Genomic DNA, 21758 nt, shown 5'->3' with positions numbered 1-21758 from the left:
TGCTGTTTCCTTCCGACTGCTTTGAGATTTTCTCTTTATCATCTCGGCGTTTACAATGTATGTGTAGATGAATGTAAGTACGTGCGTGCGAGCCTATGTCCAGTGTATGTTCGTATGAGTGATTTTATTTAATTCGTTAACCTTCGCGTATCACAGTCTGATTGTCGTCGCCGTCGATAATCTTACTGTCATCATTGTGTTATGAATTTGCTAATTGAAATTTAGTACAATTTTTTTTAAAAGCAAGAATTCATATTTTTTTGAAATTTAAATTGCAATATCATTATTTTATCGTTACGTCTGTCCCGTTGGTACGCGATTTCGCTTTTGTATATTTTATACTATTGAATTACAATAGTTATTAATTTATTTCGTGGGTATTATCTTTTTCCGGCACGTATTACTATGCACATTAATACCATAGTTCAACAAAACTGTTGAAATTATTTTCTTAAAACTGATGGACGTTTGCAATGACTGAAACTGTAATTTTTAAATTGAAACTGCTGTATAACTATAGTAAGTCATTAGTTAATACATTTTTAAGAGTGTTTATTTATAGTCTGATACTAATTGCATACAACATTGTGTTTTATGTTATATTGTGATTGATGAGCATAGTTTTTTTCATCTATTTCCATGCGAAATTATTAGTTTCTCTCTTTTACATTCAAATTTATCTTCTCTTAACAAATATATTATGTTCAATACTTAGGTATGTTTTAATAATTAGGTAGTTGTCCACAATTTTTTAAGTTCTTCTCATTTTAAAATATAAATTATTATTATTACTGAAAAAGTTAGCAAGTTTTTTAAGGTTTCATAGTAATCAACATATAAAATATATATTTGTCTCAATTATAGTTCATTGAATTAAAAATCAAAAGGAGTGAAAAATGCTATTTATCTTCATATGTTATTAGTTGTTGTCACATAAATTATTTTTTTCTCTTTTGATGATAAATAGATGTATTTCTTGCATTCTGACATTTCATTTGTAGAAATATATTTTGTGTATTAAAATATTTTTAAAGCAAAAACGTTTCATTACCTTCTCGGCTAAAATGTGCAAAAATTTTGTGTATTACACTAACTTTTGATAGTTGAAAAATATGACCTTATTTAGTAAATGAAAATTTAATTTTTATAATAAATTCTTTGATTGTCAACAAATTTGATACCTGTCTTAAACAAGTCAGTTAGGATTTGCCTTCCTGTCTAACTAACTATTCTTTATTAGTATTAGTTATAGTTTTGATAATTTTGTGAATTATATTTATAACATAATACATTTTGTTAATATATATATAAACTATATGATAGTATCTAAAATTAAGAATATACTTAAAATATTAATTTAAGTATAAATAATATATAAAATATTTAGCTCAAAAAGCTATTGATATGAATTTCTGGAACGATGTTACCATTATTAACTCTAAATACAACTGCATATTCTAAACACATACTGCAGTATGTGTTTAGCATTGATAATGATAACATTGTTCCCAAAATACATATATGCAATTTTTACAGTATGTTCTTAGCTTAATTTTAATTCTAAATAAAATTAGTGATCAATTGTTATTATTTATATATATATATATAATAGTGATCATACACAGTTTATCAAAGTATAGGTATATACAATTTATTTAAAAGTATCATTAAAAAATAACAATGTGAAAAATTATCTAAAAAAAATGGCTTAATGAATTATCGTTTTACTATGTTGATGTTAACTTTTTTAAATTCTACCATAACTCTACATAGAAATTTTATTAATCTAGTTTTCTATTAATCTAAATTGTCAATAGATAACAACATTGATAGTAAATATTTTATCATTTTATTCAAAAATGGTAAATATATATATTATTATTTAACAAACTGAACCTATAAAATAAGTTATTATATTCAACATAAAATAACATATTTTGTAATAATGTTAGTATAATTATTGTAATATACAGTTCTCATTGAAAATATTCAACAAGCAGATAAAATCATTACAATACTCAGTGAAAAAATATTTTATGTTTGAAACAACAAATTTTAATTACTAAATTTCTCTAAATTAGTATTTTGTAGTTTTCTGTTTAGATTTTTACATGTTATCTTAAATTGACATAAAATTTTGATTAATTGTTTGTTGATATTAATCATTTATAAAGACAAGTGATTAAAATTGATATTTTTTATAATACAAGTACATATTGTAATAGTTATTTTTTATTGTATTAATTATTATAAATGTTAAATTTATTTATTGTCTTTCTTAGCTGTTTTGATGAATTATTTTAGTATAAATTGTTTGTACCTAATGACAAATAAACCTTTTGAGATAAGTTTGGATTGAAGCCAAACTGTTCTAAATTCTGTTCTTTAACACTGTGAACTAATCACTTATACTACACCAATACATTATAAATGTTCAAAGATACATATGAAGATAATTATAAATTAATTGTCAATAGTCATTGTGACCTCCAAGACTTTTTATACAATGTACTATTTATTTCAATTTTTTAAATTTTCGTGTGGGACTTTTTTTAAGGTATCCATTTTTAATGTTATCTTATTTTTAAAATATAATGTTTTTTTTCTTAAAATAAGAAAATATTCTTTTCTCTTAAAATATTAGTTCTTTTTGTGAATTTCTTTTTTTATGTTTGTTAGTTACATATGTAACTTAATTAATTTGTTATGAAATATTTTTTATGCTCTTCCCTTAGAAATCTTTTACTAATTTAATTAAATTGTCATTATTAATTAAATAAATATATTTAATTAATTAATTAACTGTTTCTATTATTAAGATAATTTTTTAAATATATTTTTCTTGATACATTATTGTTATATAATAATTAACTCTCATATTTAAGTTTGAATATCTCTGATAATTGAATTTTTTTAATCTAGATTTGTCTAATTTTTTTACTTTTAATAAAAATTAAAAACTTTTTTGTGAACATTAATTCTAAAAATTTGATTTTCTATAAATGTTTAAAAAAAAGGTACAAATTTTGAAAGATGTTGATTGACAATCAAACTATTGTCCGTATTTTCAAAAGAAATAGATACTGTTATATTAATAAATTCATTGCAATCGTTAATTCTAAACACTAATTTTCAAAATAATTTGTTATGCAAGATTTTTTTATATTAAAATCCCATTATATTTTTATTGTGTATTAATTTTGATATATATGATTTTTTTAAAAATAAATATTATAATTAAATTTTATATGAACCTTTATATTTATTTAAAATTTTTCTTATTTTTGTCAGAATTATTATTATTTCATATTAATTTTTGTTTTTTAGAAGTTATTGTCTACAATGTTCAAAAATAATAAATGATCTATAATGGACCTAAGTTCAGCAACAGGTGGTCGCAGAAGACTCCAGAATACTCATTATGCTGAAGACCAAGCATTTGATCAAATAGCTAAGGAAGTAAGTGTTATATAAAACCATTTTATATATCTTAAAAAGTATACTCTAGAATTTATTACTTGAATATTATAATATTAATATCATTTGATATCCTTAATTAGAAATTTATAAGAATAATCCTAATACTGTTAATATGTAGTCAAAAATTGTAATTTCTTACAAAATATATTCTAAGTTGATGGTACTAGAGCAATAACCAGATGCATTCACTTTATTTTTTAATTCATATCTTTACTTGATTTTATTTATTAGAGACTACTTTATGAATGAATACAATAAAATGTTCATGTCCCAAAGTTTCTGAGGAGTTATAACAAAAATAATTCATCTTTTTAATTTTGTTTTTATGAAAAATAAATTTATTTTATGTGTCTCCTAAATTTTTTTTTAAAGTGAAGGTATTTGGTATTGCACTAATACCTTCATTTGCCTGTTAATTTATTCAATGTAATATAATGATGCGTGTTTTCTAAATATATATAAAATACAATGATCAATTAATCAACTGTTTGTTGACTTTTTTGAACATTTAATGAGACAAGGACACTTTCTGGCAGTACTCTGGTAAAAATAAATAATTCTGTTTCTAAATCTTCTTTTTCCTTGCCTTTATCCTAATTACTTAGGTTTGGCCATTCTTAACCTAAATTTACACTTGACACGATCTTTCACATCATCAACACTCACATCAGCTGTTCTCATATCACATTCAATAATATTCCTCCATCTATTTTTTGGTCTTTCTCTATCCTTTCTTCCTTCAACACTTTCCATAACTATTCTTACAACTTCTGATTCCTCTCTCCTTAAACATGACCAAAATAGGTCAAAAACAAATCTAGGTCTATTTTCTCACATATTATACATGATTTACACTACACCTATACTCCCTCTTACATGTTCGTTCCTTATCCTATCTTCTCTAATCACTCCACTCAACCATCTAAGTATTCTCATCATTGCTTGTATTTAAATAATAATAAAAGTTTAATAAGCAAAAATAAATATTTTTGACAAAGCGTAAAGTTAATTTGCAAATTTCCTGATTGACCTCAGCTTTAGATATAGAGTAGAAACAGGGACGGCTTCCTTCCTATATATTAGTATATTCATAAAATTTTTTGTATGTTTATTTACGAAATTTTGTTTTATTTTACATTATTTGAGGGTTCTAATTGCCCTACGCCATAGCAAGGATTTTTAATGTATAATTCCCAACTCCATTGTTATAAAACTAATTTGATAAACATTTTCTTAATGTGAAATTTGTCCGTCATTAACCTCCCTTAACTGTATCCTTGTACTCAATTATAGAAGCATAAAAAATGTAATGTTAATACAGTACTAAGTAAAAAATATTTAAAAAAATTATGATTCATACGAATGTTTTGGAAAATATTGCATTAATATTAGTTAGGACTGATTGAGACTTTTCATACCTCATGATCATATACAATAGGCATAAATAGTCAACAGTTATTTAGTGTTTTCCTGTGAAAAAAACAAAATAATTAGTTTTAAATTTCTAAATAACAGAATGCAAAAAATTTAAGAATGAGTTAAACGTTCAAATGTCATAAGAAATTTAAAAATTTTTTGAGATATGACTATAAACAAAGTTATAATAATACCACTTTCCAGAATATTATATATCTAAACACCACCTATTTTTTTTCTTGAGTATAAATATTGTTTACTTAAGATGAATTATAATGAAGTGGTTTCTATATTTTAAGTATTCTAGGAATGATGTGTTTGTTTTCATGAAAAATTGTTGTATTAGTTATTTTTATTAAATCATTAGTTGGTTGTAGTATGTGCATTAATATAATTTTAAATTTATAAGCAGTTTATATGCTCTCATTCAATTTACTTTAAGTTTGACTCAAATAAATTATAAATTTAACACTGAAAAAGATAATAATCTCCGTATTAATGTTGATTTAATAAAAATAGTTAATTGACTTTTTATTTTATATAAATTTATTATTATGTTATAATTTTTTCTATTTTCTCATATAAAGGTATAGAAATTGCTTAAATGATTATTTTGTTTTTATTTGTTCTAGTTGGTCAATGTATACAAGTTAAATGTATATTTTTTTGTCATTACATTTTGTATAGTTGGTAAATTTTTATGAAATAACCTTTGTTTATATAAAATAAAAAAGTCCCTAGAATGAATCTTATTATAAACTATTTTTCTAGATTAGGCTTCAATATCAACACTAATTCAACTTGTATTTGAATATACAGTTATGCGGATATGAAATTTATATTTACTGCATAATAAAAAAATTTCATCTCCACTTTGAATTTTTTTTATTCATCACATATTATCTATTTTTTTCGTAAAATTACAGACATTCATTGGGAAAAATATATCTCTCGATGTATTAATATATGTGTGTGTGTGTGTGTGTGTATCTCATTATTGCAATATATGTATTGTAACCGCTACTTGGAATATGAATATAGAAATGCGGTTTAGGTTTATAAAAACGTCATTTAATTCTTGATTTCTAAATTTAAAATTGATTTTGAAATTGTTTTTATATTTTGTATTCATATTTAACAGATCGTTAAAGAGGAATGCTTTACTCATTATATTTATTATTGCATAAAAAAGATTACTACTAAGTATAGTAGTTATAGTGATTAGAGAGTAGAATTTTATGTGTTGTAAGTTATGCATAGTTTATGATCAGTTATTACTTCATTATTATTATTTTTTCTGATTAAAATTAGTATATTAGACCTTTTTTAGTATAATGTTAAAAGTAAGTTAAAAAGTGTTCTTATTTTGTTTTTAATCTTTATAGGAGGCGAACTGCGCCCTAATGCTTATATGAAATTTTTTTTGAATGCATTTTTATCGACGAAGTCTGATTTCTAGAAAAAATCATTAGGGTCTTATTATATTATTTATTTATGTCTAAAAATAGTGTATTTATTTTAAATTGTTTTATACTTTGAAGTAAATACAGAATACAATATTAATATCATGATAATATTTGGGACATAGTAATGTTATACCATTCATTTTTCGTCTCTTTTTACAGCTAAAGTATGCAGATGTCCTATGTCTTTAGAGTTTGCTTCTAAGTATAGAATCATGTGTGCTCAGATATATAATGGTTAGATTGTCATTCCCTTCCTGTTTGGTAGCCTTTTCACGTTTACTATTTAGTGCGGGAGGAGGTTATGACGGACTTTCTTGGTAAATCGCTTTGTTGTTATAATAGTAATTTCTGTTATTGCTACATAGCATTGTCGTCAATATTTTCCGTAGAATTTCATTATATTTAATTTTTTAACGGCTTTGTTTTAAAAATAATAAAAAATTATTATAAAAAGTATATAAAATGTTTAGTAACGTAGTAAACGCTTTACACTATGTGCTCAACTATCAAGATTGGGATGTTTACTTGAGATGGGGTGGTAGGTCTTCAATAAGAACCACAAATCGAAACTATCAGGCTGTCGATTATCATAAAACTTCAATCGGTAGCAAAGTAAGTTTAAGATACATGAATCTTGTAGTTTGTATTGTATAAGGATAAGTGACTTATTGTTGTTGCCTATTTCCTCAAAAACTTATTAGTATTACTGTTTTTGTATTTTTGTTCTTGAACAATCAAGCACATCTTATTACTTATTACTTATTTTTTTAGTGCGTTATGCCTTAAGACTAGGCATAAATTATTCACACACTTTGAATTGTTTTATTTTTCTAATCATTACATATAAGTAATATGTAAGAATTTTAATCAATGAATTATATAATATATTCAATATTTTTAACATCTTATTTCATTTTAGTATTATTTTTTATATAGAGAAGTTTTTTTTTTTATTACCCTCCGGCGGGTGGTGTATACGGCTCAATAAGAATATAAATATGATAGTATTCTGTTTAGATTAATATAATTTGGTGTAGTCGCATAAAATGAGTTCCCCGGGGGCTTGATAAGTTGATACATCAATAGTTTTCGAATTGTTCAAATTATGAAAGAAGCACATGCGCCGTTACCACTGTATTGATAATCACCGCTACAACTACGCAGCGCAACCGGTTCGCCTGGTAGTTGGTATCAGAACACTGTCCGATTAGTCTTTAGTATAAATGTGTCGGCGGAACTGTTCGTCGCTGTGATAGTGCGTTACTCATCCGATCAGTCGAATTAGTCAAATTTGAATTAAGTGTATATCATCTAATAAATTGTGAAAGTGATACTGTCATTTATCATTGTTTTTTAGGAAATATCTACATAAAGATGACTATGGGTTATGCGAATCTGACGTTTGTCAAGTAATATTATCACTCTTTGGCATCTGCTGTCACAAAACTATTAGTTTATTAGAATAGGATTTAATAATTATTGGCTGATTGATAATGTGTTGATATTATTATACATCACTTAGAGGATATATAATAAAAATTGACCAAGATAATAATAATTGGTAGTTATTTTCTAAAAAAATTTAGTTAGTTGATTATCTTTTTTTCTAATTATAAAAATTATAATATATTTATATCATAATTATATTATATATATTATACATATATATTATGATATATTTAGCTAGACACTAAAACCTTTTTAAAGAAATTTTACTTAACAAAAGTTTTTACATTTTTGCGGATCACATAAAATACGAAAAAAGAATTTTTAATAATATTCATTGGAAAAAATGATGTGTCTTAAGGTATATAACTCTCTGCAGTAATTCCAATCAAAATATCTTGCATGCCCAATATACATCGAATCATGGGGTGGTAAGGCAATATTGACCTTGGAATTCACTACATGATTCACGGCACATTTACCCAAGAGGTCTACATACCTAAAAGAATCATTGAATTGAGGATTTAATAGCTTGTAAAACAATAGTTTGCCTATTAATCGTCTCTCCCAGAATAAGGAAAATATTTTAACAGCTAATCTTGATTAGTGATGGTGGTGGTATTTGATAAAAACTGTTTTTTCTAATGTCATATATCAACGAGTATGTCTATTTATTTTTACGCAAAATTATTACGTCAAACAAATAGAACAATAAAGATAAAAAAAATAATAATTGCATATAATTTTTTACTGTGCACTTATATTTGAACATATTTTCATGACGATTATTATTCATTCTTCTAAACAGTACATTATGTATGCGTGTTAAGTATTCAACTGTTTTCAAGTAATTTGTAATAAAGAGTATTTGATATTTGGTATCAAAGTTGTAAGAAAAAACTGTTAACATAACAAGCTTTTTTATGATGAAAGTAAAAATTATTAATGTGTTTGTTTTAATATTTACGGTGCATTTTATTATAATTAGTCTCAATAGGCTTTTAGACATTATTTTTTTTGTAAATTTTGCCTTTGATTAATATTGTAAAACTATCTGAACAATAAATATTACATTAAAAGCAGTTTGATAATATTTGACTCCATTGTGTTATAATTATGACGTTTTACTTGAACCTATAATTTATAATTATCATTAACTTTTTCTGCTGCGTTCGTTTGATGATTTTATGGGCATGGCTTAAAGAATTAAAATTATTTTACAAAACTCAAAACGTTAAATGAAATTTTAGGTGTTCCTTAACTGTTAACCAAAGTAACACATCAAACATTAAGTCTTAACTGTTAGTTTACTGATATAATTAACTGACAAAACATTGGTAACCGCTAAGAATTTATAGAAATTTGTTTGCAAGGATTTCGTATGATTATTTATGTCGAAGATTAAATTTTCCTCAATGTTGAAATCTAAATATGAACTTTGTTTCTTGCTATTATTGTTCGTAATAGTGGTTTGAGCGTCATAGATCATAATTTATCATTTGATATTTATGCATTGTATTTTTAATCATCAAATATATTCGCTGCAAAATATGAGAATAAAATTTGTCAAATAAAAATAGAATTTATTGTCAATTGAAAATTTATATGTGTAAGGGTTGTATATGTATTTTAGTAGAAGTTACGATTTTATAATAGACGACAATGAATTGTTCTTACACATGTTTTTGTAATTTAATTGAAAATATGTAAAATAACTTTGTATATTAAAGATTTAAATGATTCATTTAATTAACCCAATAACAACAAATAGTATATTGTTAGGACCATTAAAAAATATATTTTTTAATTAAATAATAATCAAAGCTATTGTAAGCATCTTTAAGCAAAACCTCGAATCAAATTTGAATGAATGTGTCTCCTTAAAAAAACTTTTCTTTTGTTAAGTAAGCTTTTTTTTTTACGAGCAAAGAAAAGTTCTTTATTTCCAATTTTCATCTTCCATACGATGATATCTGAAGCAATTCGGTCATTACATTCACTTCGATTCTGATGACAATAAGCATTTCATAAAAATGTATAATATATGTATGTATGTATTTTTTAGATTGAAAAGTTCAAGATAATTTTTTTATTTATAAAATGATTGAAGATATGTATATATGATTAAAGTATGTTGTAAATTCAATATTAAAAATTTTTTTCATAATATTTACATCTTATTTGTTAAGATTTGAATTAAATAATATAAGCCCTTTAGTATAAGCTCATATACTACTAGTGCTTGATATTTCAAGTCATAAATTAGGATCCTAATGTTTTTTTAAGGTAATGTTAATAATTAAAAATAGTTTGCCTTTTGTTACAATTTACTCCAAGATAAAGACAGAATTTGTTCATTTATCCCTAAAAAAACTATCCAACTCTCGTTACGTAAATCCAATGTTGTTAAAACTAAAAATTTTAATTTTTTTTCTCATGCGTATAGCACCTAGCGTGTAGGTAATTATTAACTGTACGCCATTCCACTATCAGATTATTATTATTATTGTTAACGACAATGTAGCGACGTTATTTTAGGAATGTCTATTTATCGCAATTCAAAATATTTTGTTCGAGTTTGTTGACCATAGTTATTGTGATAGTGGTGTATTGTTCTCTTTATTGTTAATAATAATTATAATCATATTAAATCTTTTAAACGCCTATTCAAAATAGTTTTGAAAATGAAACCTGCTCCTTGATATACAATAAAAAATTTATTAATTAAATTTTATATATATATAAAGCCATGAAATGATAAAAAGATATGAGTTAGAAATCATAGCTCATTAATCTTTCTAACGCAGATTCATACAGATTTTCCTATAAGAAAATTTGATAAATGATGACGGAAGTTGACGTCATCGATTCTAACATTTCTAGTTAAACCTATTTGTCATAGTAAACGTGTTACGCTAGTAGCCATTAAAAATTAAATATGTGCTTGTTTTGATCAGTTACGGAAAAAAATTTTACACAGAAAAATTTTATTTACTTATTAATTTTTGAAATTTGTTTCAACTTGCGCAAGTTGTATTTTTAACTTAGAGGTGTTCATAATATTAAAAGACAAAATTTAAAATATACTTATTATTTTAACAATATCATATGGAGTTATTATATTTTTTCTTACTAAAAGGCAGGTGAAATCTGCTTGAGATACTAATGTCATCCAATGTGGTGGAAGAATTCCCCTATTCGCGTCTATACTTTAGCTTTTTAATTAGACATAACAATTTGAAATATTTGGATTTACTACTAGAATTAACAAAATAACAAAAAACAAATGATCGAGAATGGAACTAATTTTTTTTTATTCCATAGTCATAATTAAGGGAAAAGTTTGTGCCTCCCTCTTAGTAAAGTGAATAGTTAAAAAAATATTTTTACACCATTTATCAATAAATTTTAAAGGAAGAAAAATTTTACTCTACCTTCAAAATTATTTTAATATTTAAGTTTGAGTTTAATAAACCATATTTAATACAATTAGTAATTATTTTTATTATTTACTAAACATAAAATATTTTGTCTTTATTATATTGTTGACCTAAAATAATTTTTTTTGGTAACTATTAAGGAACGCTTTTAAATACTCTAAACACTATCAACATCCGTTACATACACTTATTTATTGACATGCTATGTGTAAAAATGTCAATGTTAAAAATAATATTTGACTTGAGGTTAATATTTATGTGTGTATGTGTATGTTTACTATTACGTGTTATTTGCCTACTTGAACAACTTGAGTATCCTAATGAATGACGTCATCTACTTCATTTTTCAATGAATTCTGTGATATTCATATATTGTTTTTATATTGTTACATTAATTTATTATTTTTTAAATCTATTATTTAATTAAATGATAAAATGTTTTTCTTTTATTTATTGATTTATTGATTTTTAATCTGCTCCATATTGGAAAAATTAACAAATAGTAGAAAAAAAAACATTATTTTTAACTTAGATTTGTCTAATTCAACATTCATCTTTCCTTATTTATATCGACTAAGATAGGCTAGGCGTGTTATTGATTATTTTTTTTATTAAAGTTTTTGATATACTAATCAATCATACCTTAAAGTATGTGTCAAATTCAGTAGCGTTTCTTGACTATCAGTACAAAGATATGTGGTAATATATATATATATATAAGATTTATTTTGTAAGAATACTTTTAAATGTATTACGTAGTTCAAAGCCGATTTTTATACTACTTGATGTTGGAACATTGACTTTTTATCAGTATAAAATTTATAATTTAAATATTCATAATTATCAATAATATTTAGAAAAAAATATGTGGTCAGTAGGCAAAAGCATAATTTCCCAGATTATTATGAATTTTGGCTAAAATCAATGGCGGATCTGGATATTTTGACTGGAAAAGGCAAATATTTAAGATAATCAATTTTTAATTATAATAAATAAAATAGATTACCATTTTTAGACAATATAGATAAAAAAAGTGGTAACCGTAAATTTATTAGATTGATTTCGCATAATGTCCTCAATAGTATCATTCTTAATTTACTGTAATTTTTCATCTAATATAATGCACAGAAATAAACCTATTTTTATCGTATTAAACATATTTTAAGCTAATCGGTTTTTGTAATAACTTATTGGATAATAGCCGTTTTATTAACGTTACCAACGGAAAATTGACAAGAAGTTTCTACCTCTGTACCTGTTTCCTTGAATCTGCCACTGATCAAAATTTAAACTAATTGTGATTATAATTATTTAATAGTTTATTTACTGTTTATTAATATACGAAATAATATATATGTATTTATTTTAATATAATAATAATATTTTTTGTGCGTGTCTGTATCTTCTCATTAACGGTTTATATTAATTATTATCTCTATTTTAAATAAAAAATTGTAATTAAACAATGTGTATTAACATTAGCTTAGCCAAGAAGGGTTAAAAACTCTATAGCCCCATGGGCCAACCTTAACTATTAACAGTATATTATAAAAGTATACTTTTGCTCTAATAACAAATGTGTAACATTTAAAAATGAAATCAAATGTGTAACAAGTAAAAAAAGTCTTTAGCCCTTCCCTTGAAAACACCATGTGTACCCCACTTGGTAAGCATAATTTTTTTAAGTGAAACCCTGGTAATTTTCATTTTGTAATTCCATATTTAAATTTTCATACGGACCTCACTCATTTTAATTGTAAATTAGTGCATTTAATTAAAGTTCTATTTATAAAATAGCTGAAATTTAAACATATCTCATACAGTTTTTAATTTTTTTTATTAGGGTTGTTGCTGAATATTAGTGTTAATTAATTGCTCTTGGCATATAGCGCATAACCTATTGAAAGATTATAAATTTACATATACGCTGAACTTCAGTGATTGTAGATCCAATTGACACCATAAATGATAGTGGTTTGTTGGTTTCAAATATTCTAGTATACTATTATATTTTTTTACTGATGCACACAATAGAAAATAATTTTCATAACTGATTCATATTATATGGAAAAATTAATAGAGAGAAATTCAAATAAAATATATTTTTTAGTAAACATTTTATAGACTGATATAATTTTCTTTTTTAGAATTTATTTATTAATTTAATATTTTTAAATATTTAATATTAATGAAATAAAATACTAAAATTTTGGTAAATCACTATTATATTAGACTATTATTTTACCAGTGGCGCAATTACTTGATTTTAGCACTACAAAGCTTTAGTCCTCCCTGAATTTTAATATATATAGTTTCAAGTAAGTTTTTTTATTTATAAAAATGTATTGACAGTTTTTTCTTATATTATATTATACTACTATTGTGCAGCAAATAGAATCGTTATTTTGAGTTCATTCCGACATTTCAATTTCAAATTCAAAGTCACCGGTCAATGATAACCGTTAGCTCGGTTATACAGTCATTTATAAACAGTTATAATTAATATAGCTATTATTTATTATAATATCATAAAGTCATCTATATTAATGAGGTTGACTGAGGGATGTGGGTTTTGTGAGCCTTACATAATTTTAGAACCCCCGGATTTTTGTTCTAGTTGTGTACTGTTTTTTATACTTAAATTTTATAAGATAATGATCTTATGTAGGGTAAATTTCTTTTGTAATTTCGTTAATAACTACAGAGTTAGATTAGTAATTAATAATTACTAATCTTTAATACACTCTTAAAAGTATCATGGTTCACTCTTCATTCTTAATATTTACTTGTTGTAATGGTTTATATGACGTACGACTTTGGTTGAAAAGAATTGAAGCAGCTAAAAATAAAACTGTAGACGCAAGTATAAATCTAAAAATATATATTGCCGTTTTTCTTTTCGATGGCTTTACTTTTAAAATCATATTAATGATATTAGTCTGGATTTAAATGATAGTTTTCCAGTAACTTAATTCGATACTATAAATATCACAATTTCTTTTAAATATTCTATATAATATATTAGTTTATATAATGAAAGAGCTATCAACCTTGGATCATTTACATCAATTTTTCTAAGATATTAACTAGCTTAATAATATTTAAGGTTATATATACTAATTGTGACTGCGTAATTTAATTGTTAATTACAGGGCCGGCGAAAGGGCAAAGCCATCAATGCACTTGCCTAGGGTCTCGCTTTTTAAAAAAAACATCATATGCATAAATGATAAGCAAAAAAAATATTTATTTAAAAAAAAAAATTATAAAATGGGTCCCGTGAAAACGCTTTTGTATTACACTCTTGCAGTATCTAGCGCTGGCACTGCTTAATTACAAATTATTCTATTAAAAAAAATACTTCCTCTCAGGTGAAGATTAATACTCAAGTTATGCAGCATTAAAGTAGTATTTTAATTTAAACTAAAGTTTATGAAAAATAGCATGAACGACGATAACCAATGCAATACTGACGTAATAGCTTCGTGCGATCTCGTGTCAAGTGGACATATTACACATATATACATTAATCAAAACATGAACGGCGATTTCGAATCTTTAGACACTAGATTACTTGTCAATATGCCTATACCGCCTTTTATGAATAAAGGATCACAACATACTAAAGGGATATCTAATACTAATGATACTAGTGTTAATATTTTAAACGATTCAAGTGCATTTGATTATACAGAGGATATAAATCAGACATCACAAATAATAATTGATAATGAACGAATGTATTCTTGTCAAATACGTGTAAATGATGAAAGTAGCTCTATTAATACAAATAATGATCAAAATTTGATACTCAAAGAGCTTTCTTATTCATTTTCTGATAAATATGATGAGGACTCTGACAGTAGTAAATACTCACTAGGTGACATTGATGAATTATCAGACAACACTTTATCAATTAGTCAGCAACCAAGTATAATGAGAGCTCGTAGTGACTGCTCCAATTGTGATTATTATTCTGAAGATGATTATGTTTTGACTGATACAGAAGCTGAAGGAATTGTTAATTTTCTGGATAAAAGTAATGATGAAGTATGTATGATTAAGACAACTTAAATTGTCTATGGAATAAGTGAACAACGAAAAGCCTATTTATTCCTTTGGTTAAATTCATATTTAACAATTTATTTCTTTGAAATTCTAAAAGTTATTTATAAAACTCTTGTTGATTGGCAATTTATTATTAATTATTCAACCAATCACTTCTTAGTGTAAAAAAAATATTTTATTATTTAATTATATATTTATCATATATTGACACCTATTAGACAATTGTATTAAATACAATAATTATTTATAGCAATAAAAATATTGAGTAGTTGTTGTTTATTAAATTAATTGTTACAGCATACTTTTCAAATTTTACTATATACAAATAAAATTAATTTGTATTTTTTCCAGGCTGAAGCACGATTGGCTGCTAGACGACAAGCACGCGTGGAAGCAAGAGAAATTCGCATGCGTGAAATTGAAAGGCAACAAAAGGAAGCTGAAGAAAATGCAGATAAGGCTTTTGATATGTCTACTGCAGGCAAGTCCTTACTATTGTTGAAGTTATAGTTAAAACATTTATAATTTTTTGAACTAATATTGTTTTTAAATAATTATTTAAAAATAGACAAAACCATTTATTTGTTTTATTAAGAATATTTACAGATTAATCTATGTTTTCTACAGGTCTGAGGATGTAATTATACTGTCAAACAGTTTAGTTATAACCTCGAGCCTGTAACTATCGTTTTGAAAATAGTTTTCTTTAAAACATTTTGAAGAATGTTTTAACAAAACATCAGCATAAGACTGGAAGGCATGAATATATTTGTATATATTCTAAATATTACAACAATCTATAAAAGCTTTAACTTAACACATTCATATTTATTAGCTTCAATACGAAGTTGAGAATTTTACTATGTTTATTTTTTATTTTTTTTTCTGTCTTACCACTTTTTCTGAGCTCTCACCGTACCGATTTCTTTTAATGATACTTCCAAAGATCACAAATTGTATCTAGTCGAAGACATTACCCTCAAAAAAATTTCCCTTGTTCAAAATGACAACTTTTGAAAGTGTTCCGGAAATACTCACTTATATATATATATATATATATATCTTAAATTAAAACTAATGTAATATACTTTATTTTAAAAAAAATGTCGGACTTTATTTTGTTTTCATGATGAAAACAGACATCAAAGTTAATCAAAAAAAAAAGTACAATTTATGTAAAAAAAATTTTTTTATATTTTTAACTTTATAATTCTATACCTTTTTTAAAAATGTATGGATCAATACAATTTTTTATGATAAATACTATTTATATACTTCTTTCATTCGACATACTTTTTTTTAAATTGGTCTATTTTCCTTTATACAGGGGGGGTTCAAATCTGCATATAGAAAATAAAACTTATTCAACATAATTTTTGAAAGTGTTCCAGAGATACTGAAACTTATATATACAGGGTGTTAAGTAAGTCAGGAAACGGGTTTCTATTGTTCTCATTGTTACAAACAATGAGAACAATAGAAACCCGTTTCCTGACTTACTGAACACTCTGTATATATATTATATTAAAGCTTATGTAATATACTTTAATATTAAAAAAAAATTTCTGACTTTATTTTGTTTTCATGGTGAAAACTGACATCAAAATTAATAAAAAAAAAATACGATTTTTGTAAAAAATTAAAATATTAAAATATTAAATTATTAAATTTTAATTTCATACTATATTTAATTGCTTTACTAAATATTTATTCATATATTACACTTAAAAATCATAAAATTTGTCATCAGGATATAATTAAGGAAATAGGAGATCATGTTATGTTGCTTTTGGAATAATCCACCAATTTTTTAAAATTAAACACTACAGATTTGCATTGAAGCGTTGTTTCTTATGATAGTGATTTTTATCATTGTCAGATTAAATCTATACTGGACCCAACTATGTTACGTCCCCACTGTGCTGGGTTTTTGTTTATTAATATTGTGTTTGATTTTTTAACTGGATTTGAACAGTTTAACACTACTAAAATTAGATGATGGACAGAAATTATTAACAATTGTTTGGGGCTCATTTTTAATTTCTCCCTCCTAAAAAATATGTTTACATTACATAAAACTTTCTATATTTTTTGGGAAGGATTTAGTTCCAAAGTTCCTCAACTCCATCAGTTAATTAGGATTATTTATTTTGGATTGTATATTTATGGCAGTCTTCGACTCTCATCTTTAAAATTTATTTATATTATTATACAAAACTATTTTTTAGAATAGGGTAAAATTAATTATCCACCAAAAATTCAATTAAACAAAAAAGAATTTTAATTTAAATTTATGAATTCCATACTTGTTAATGGTAGTATATTTGAAAATAATGGAAAAAAATTTAACTTAAAGTCTCTCAATATTTGTATTTTAAAATACACCCAGATAAGTATATTAATTTTTTTTAGATGGAGTAAATATTAATCGAATATCCCGTGTCACGGCTGGTATAACAAGCAGTCCTCGAATTCCTGGTTCCATTACAAATAGTTACCAATCTAGTCGACGTAATTCAATTGACTCTCTTGATGAGTCCACCCCTAACTTTCGTGATTACAGAGTAAACAATAATTTAAAAAAATTTAATTTAATCATTTAAATTCAATTCAATAATTGATTTTTAAAGATGGAATTAAAAGACCTTGAAGAAAAATTCCGAAAAGCTATGGTACAAAATGCTCAACTTGATAATGAAAAAGCAGCTGCTACCTACATGGTAGAATTATATAAAGATAAGTATACAGATATTGAAGAAGAATTAATGCATATAAAGGTAAGTTAACAGACTATAACTTTATTATTATGTCAAAATATAATTTCTAATTTTTAATGGGTATTTCTTAGAGAGAATACAAAGAAAGTTGTAGAGATAATGAAAAATTAAAACGTCTACTATCTGCTCAAAGAATTGAAGCAAATGCTCTTCAACAGGAACTGCAAGAACGTGATACACTTATTGAAGTATTTTTACTAAAATTATTATTTTTATATAAATCATAAATGTTTAGTTACAATTTTTATTGTTTTAGGAAAAAGGCTTAGTGATAGTTAGTACTGAGCAAGATGAGTGGAGTGAAAGTGAACAATGTAATAAAGTTACAATTAGACGAGCTTTAGTATCTATGGAAAATGCTCAATTATTACAAGGTGCTGGAGAAGGTTGTCTAGGTAATATTCAGTATATTTACTTAACTATAAAAAATTATACTTGCGCGTCTATAACACATTGATTTGAAATCATTTTTTATTTAGCAGTAATCATCATTTTTAATTTATCTTTTGAAGAATATTATTTGTAAACCATAAATTACTTTAGGTTAGATAAAATTTAAATTGTTTAATAATTATTAATAAATAAATATTTCTTATTTCTAGTATTTTATTTACATGACAATATTAGTTAATACTAGGAAATTTTTTATTATATTAATAAGCGTGTTTTTTTTTTTAATTTTATCTTTGTTTATTTTATTTATATTAATATTAATTAAATCATATATTAAAAAAAAATTTTAGATGTGCGACTTAAAAAATTTGCTGATGAGCGTGCTGGCTTTTTAGAAGAGATCAGTAGACTTAAATTAGAATTACAAGAAGCAAAACACTTTAGTGATATTCAATGTAATGGTACAGATTCAGATGATTTGGAAGATACTCAAAGTAAGTCACACCACTAAATCTTTTAACCTCTTTAAAAAGTTATAAATTAATAGAATGTTCATAATTTGTAAATTGAGTTAGGTTATCAGAATTTATTAATAAATTAAATAAATATATATTACAGTCAAAACTAAATAAGAAATATATTCCTATTTAAATATGTGGTAATTATATTATTAAATTATGATCTAACTCAAATAAATATATTTAATATCAAAGTAGCTTTCATTATAATAACATGTCAAAATATAATGCGAATATTTTTCTGTAATAGTCTTTAGCCTTAGTAATAATTATTTAATTTATGTGTATTCAGAAGTTAATGTAATCTTTTTCAGAAGAAACAAATAAAGTACTTGGAGATTATAAGTTTAAATGGCAAAAAGCTGAACAAGATATTTCAACATTGCAAGCAAATGTAATTATTTTTAAATAATTTTTTTGTTAATTTATATGGCAAAATCTAACAATATTTTGAATAATTCATCAGGTTGCCAGACTAGATAGTCAAGTTATTAGATATAAAACTGCTGCTGAAGCAGCTGAAAAAGCTGAAGATGAGCTAAAATTAGAAAAACGAAAAATGCAACGTGAGGTATGTATTTACTTTTTATTCAGATGAATCTAATGTTTTTTAAGAGTTCATAAATCATTATAAAACAAATTTTTAATAAAACCTACTATGGTAGGCATTTTTAGTTGTTCAGCTGTTTCTAAATTTATTTTATATTTTTTTACTTTTATTAACTACAGTTGATAGAATTTTAAAGGGTAAAGAAGGCCAAATAGTTTTCTGTAAATTATAGAACATAGAATACTATTAACTTCTGAAGAGAAAAACTTATATTATGTTTTATATGTGTAAGATATCGCATAAGTCATAGTTAAATAATCACTCTGTATATTTTTTTATTTTTCTTATCATATTTCTGTTGCTTTCAATATCTAGGTTACTATTATTAAAAACTTACTAAGTAACATTTATAAATATTTATGTTATGAGCGTTAAAACATTTTTTTTTTTTAACGCTTTATAAGCTCATTAAGAGCCATAGCGGATTCCCCAAATGAGAAGGTTTCTAAACCATTGATACTCCGGGACGGGTGGTTAGTCTGAAGCCGGAGAGGGATGGTGACTCCAATTACCAAACTGATCTCTTGTTCGACAAATGAAGCCGCCTGTGACCTAGTTTCGAACCTGAGACAGTGCACTCAAGCACTGCCACATTACAGACTCGGCCACATCATTCCTTTTAAATTTAAACATTTAAAAAAATAAACTTTCAATAATTAAATAAATTATATATGTATTTTCAGCTTCGTGAAGCTCAAGCTAAAGTTGAAGAACTTGAAACATCTAATATGCATTTGTTAAAACGTTTTGATAAGTTGAAAAATGCTAAATCCAGTTTATTAAAAGATTTGTAAGACTGGTTAATTGACACTATGGACAAACTTTTAAATGTGTAGCTATGTTTATAATGAAAATAATTGCAAAGGAATAACATAGAAAATGTTCATAAAATAAAATTTTTGAGAATAAAGAAAAAACATTTGTTTAAACAGTTTAAACAACTTAAGACAAGCATTTGTTTAAACAGTTTAAACAACTTAAGTCAAGCATTTGTTTTCTATGTTTATTCCTATTTTGTTCAGAAATTGATTAAATTACTTCATCAATCTACAATTTGTATTAACTACATTATCCACAAAACAATAAAATATATTTTCTGTACCATTTAAATGTCAATTTTTGTATTGCAATTAAGTTATTTCATATTCTATATTTATAATTCTTTTTAGGGACTTAATGTAGCATAGTATATAACAAGTGCAATAATTATAATCTGTATTATTTAAATATTTAGATTTATAATATAACTATCAAATAATTACATATAAAATATTACACATTATATTTGAGAAATAATTTCAATTATTAATAGTTTTTAATGTTATTTTAAAATCATACTGTCTGTCTGTTATGATTAATTTTACATCTTAGATAAAATTTAGCTAAAAATCATTTATATAATTTCACTAATAAAAGATATTATAAATTATGTTTTAATGATAAATGAGTCAAATAAACCTTAATAATTATATCTACTAATGTTTAATTTGGCAAATGTTATTAAATTACTTCAATTTAGTACATAAGCCTGTCATTATTTATCAATGGAGTTGTTTGACTATACTAATAACTAATGTAAATATATATATTAGTGTAAATAAATTTTTGTCATCCTACAAAACAGACTTAACAACTATAATACTTTTAAAGTATTCCTTTATATAATGTTCTGTGCCTTATAAATAATAATAAACTAAAACAATATACTATTACTAAGTATTAATTACAAAAATAAAAAAATATATTTGTGTATTCATTTGTAGATAAAATAAATTTAACTTTTTTTTTCATTTTGTATACATATTTTTCTTTGTGCTTTTGTAATCTATAAATTAATTTATATAAAACAAATTTCTTCTCTTATAATGTTGGTATATAAATGTATTTATTTATTATTTATTTCTAAATTGTATTCAAATTTGAATATTTATTTATTTGTTTAAAAAATAATAAAATAATTTAATTAATAACCACGTTTAAAAATTTTTTAAATAATAAGAAATTTTTAAAAATTTTTTGAAGCCCTGTTGTAATATTTTTTTACAAGGATAGAACTATTTTATAAAGCTTTTATCAGATTACTAATTTTAATAAACTTGTCTATGATTATTTTTCTGATGCTCAGACTTCTGATCAGGTGATTA

The 21758-nt window shown here is 24.2% G+C and overlaps 1 protein-coding gene and 1 long non-coding RNA gene across 6 annotated transcripts in view; one reads left to right on the top strand and one right to left on the bottom strand.

Moving 5' to 3' along the window:
- LOC126899460 (uncharacterized) overlaps positions 1-21758 on the bottom strand; it is a 49577-nt gene that overhangs the window by 5520 nt on the left and 22299 nt on the right. The window lies entirely within an intron of this gene.
- On the top strand, positions 27-21089 carry LOC126899454 (leucine-rich repeat flightless-interacting protein 2). 5 transcript variants are annotated; one of them, XM_050674406.1, is made up of 11 exons: positions 27-519; positions 3328-3459; positions 15668-15797; positions 17729-17880; positions 17947-18093; positions 18165-18281; positions 18350-18488; positions 18837-18980; positions 19319-19398; positions 19471-19575; positions 20298-21089. In XM_050674406.1, the coding sequence occupies exons 2-11, from the start codon at positions 3370-3372 to the stop codon at positions 20406-20408; spliced, it is 1215 nt and encodes a 404-aa protein (XP_050530363.1). In that variant the 5' UTR covers positions 27-519; positions 3328-3369; the 3' UTR covers positions 20409-21089. The 5 variants fall into 5 exon arrangements, with proteins under 5 accessions (XP_050530363.1, XP_050530361.1, XP_050530362.1 ...); XM_050674404.1 differs by lacking the exon at positions 27-519 and adding an exon at positions 14620-15298 and having other exon boundaries at positions 3335-3459; XM_050674401.1 differs by lacking the exons at positions 27-519; positions 3328-3459 and adding exons at positions 7540-7771; positions 14620-15298.

This window comes from Daktulosphaira vitifoliae, unplaced genomic scaffold, assembly GCF_025091365.1.
Source record: "Daktulosphaira vitifoliae isolate Bord-2020 unplaced genomic scaffold, ASM2509136v1 Scaffold_2, whole genome shotgun sequence".
In the NCBI taxonomy this organism is placed as follows: domain Eukaryota; kingdom Metazoa; phylum Arthropoda; class Insecta; order Hemiptera; family Phylloxeridae; genus Daktulosphaira; species Daktulosphaira vitifoliae.
This window is presented reverse-complemented; position numbering and strand designations above follow the sequence as displayed.

Excerpts from the sequence above, each read along its gene's own strand:
- LOC126899454 (XM_050674404.1), top strand. The coding sequence starts at position 14,681 with ATGAAAAATAGCATGAACGACGATAACCAATGCAATACTGACGTAATA. Across the intron at positions 18,094-18,164 it reads AAGAATTAATGCATATAAAG|AGAGAATACAAAGAAAGTTG; the intron begins GTAAGTTAACAG and ends GGTATTTCTTAG. Across the intron at positions 18,981-19,318 it reads TGATTTGGAAGATACTCAAA|AAGAAACAAATAAAGTACTT; the intron begins GTAAGTCACACC and ends AATCTTTTTCAG.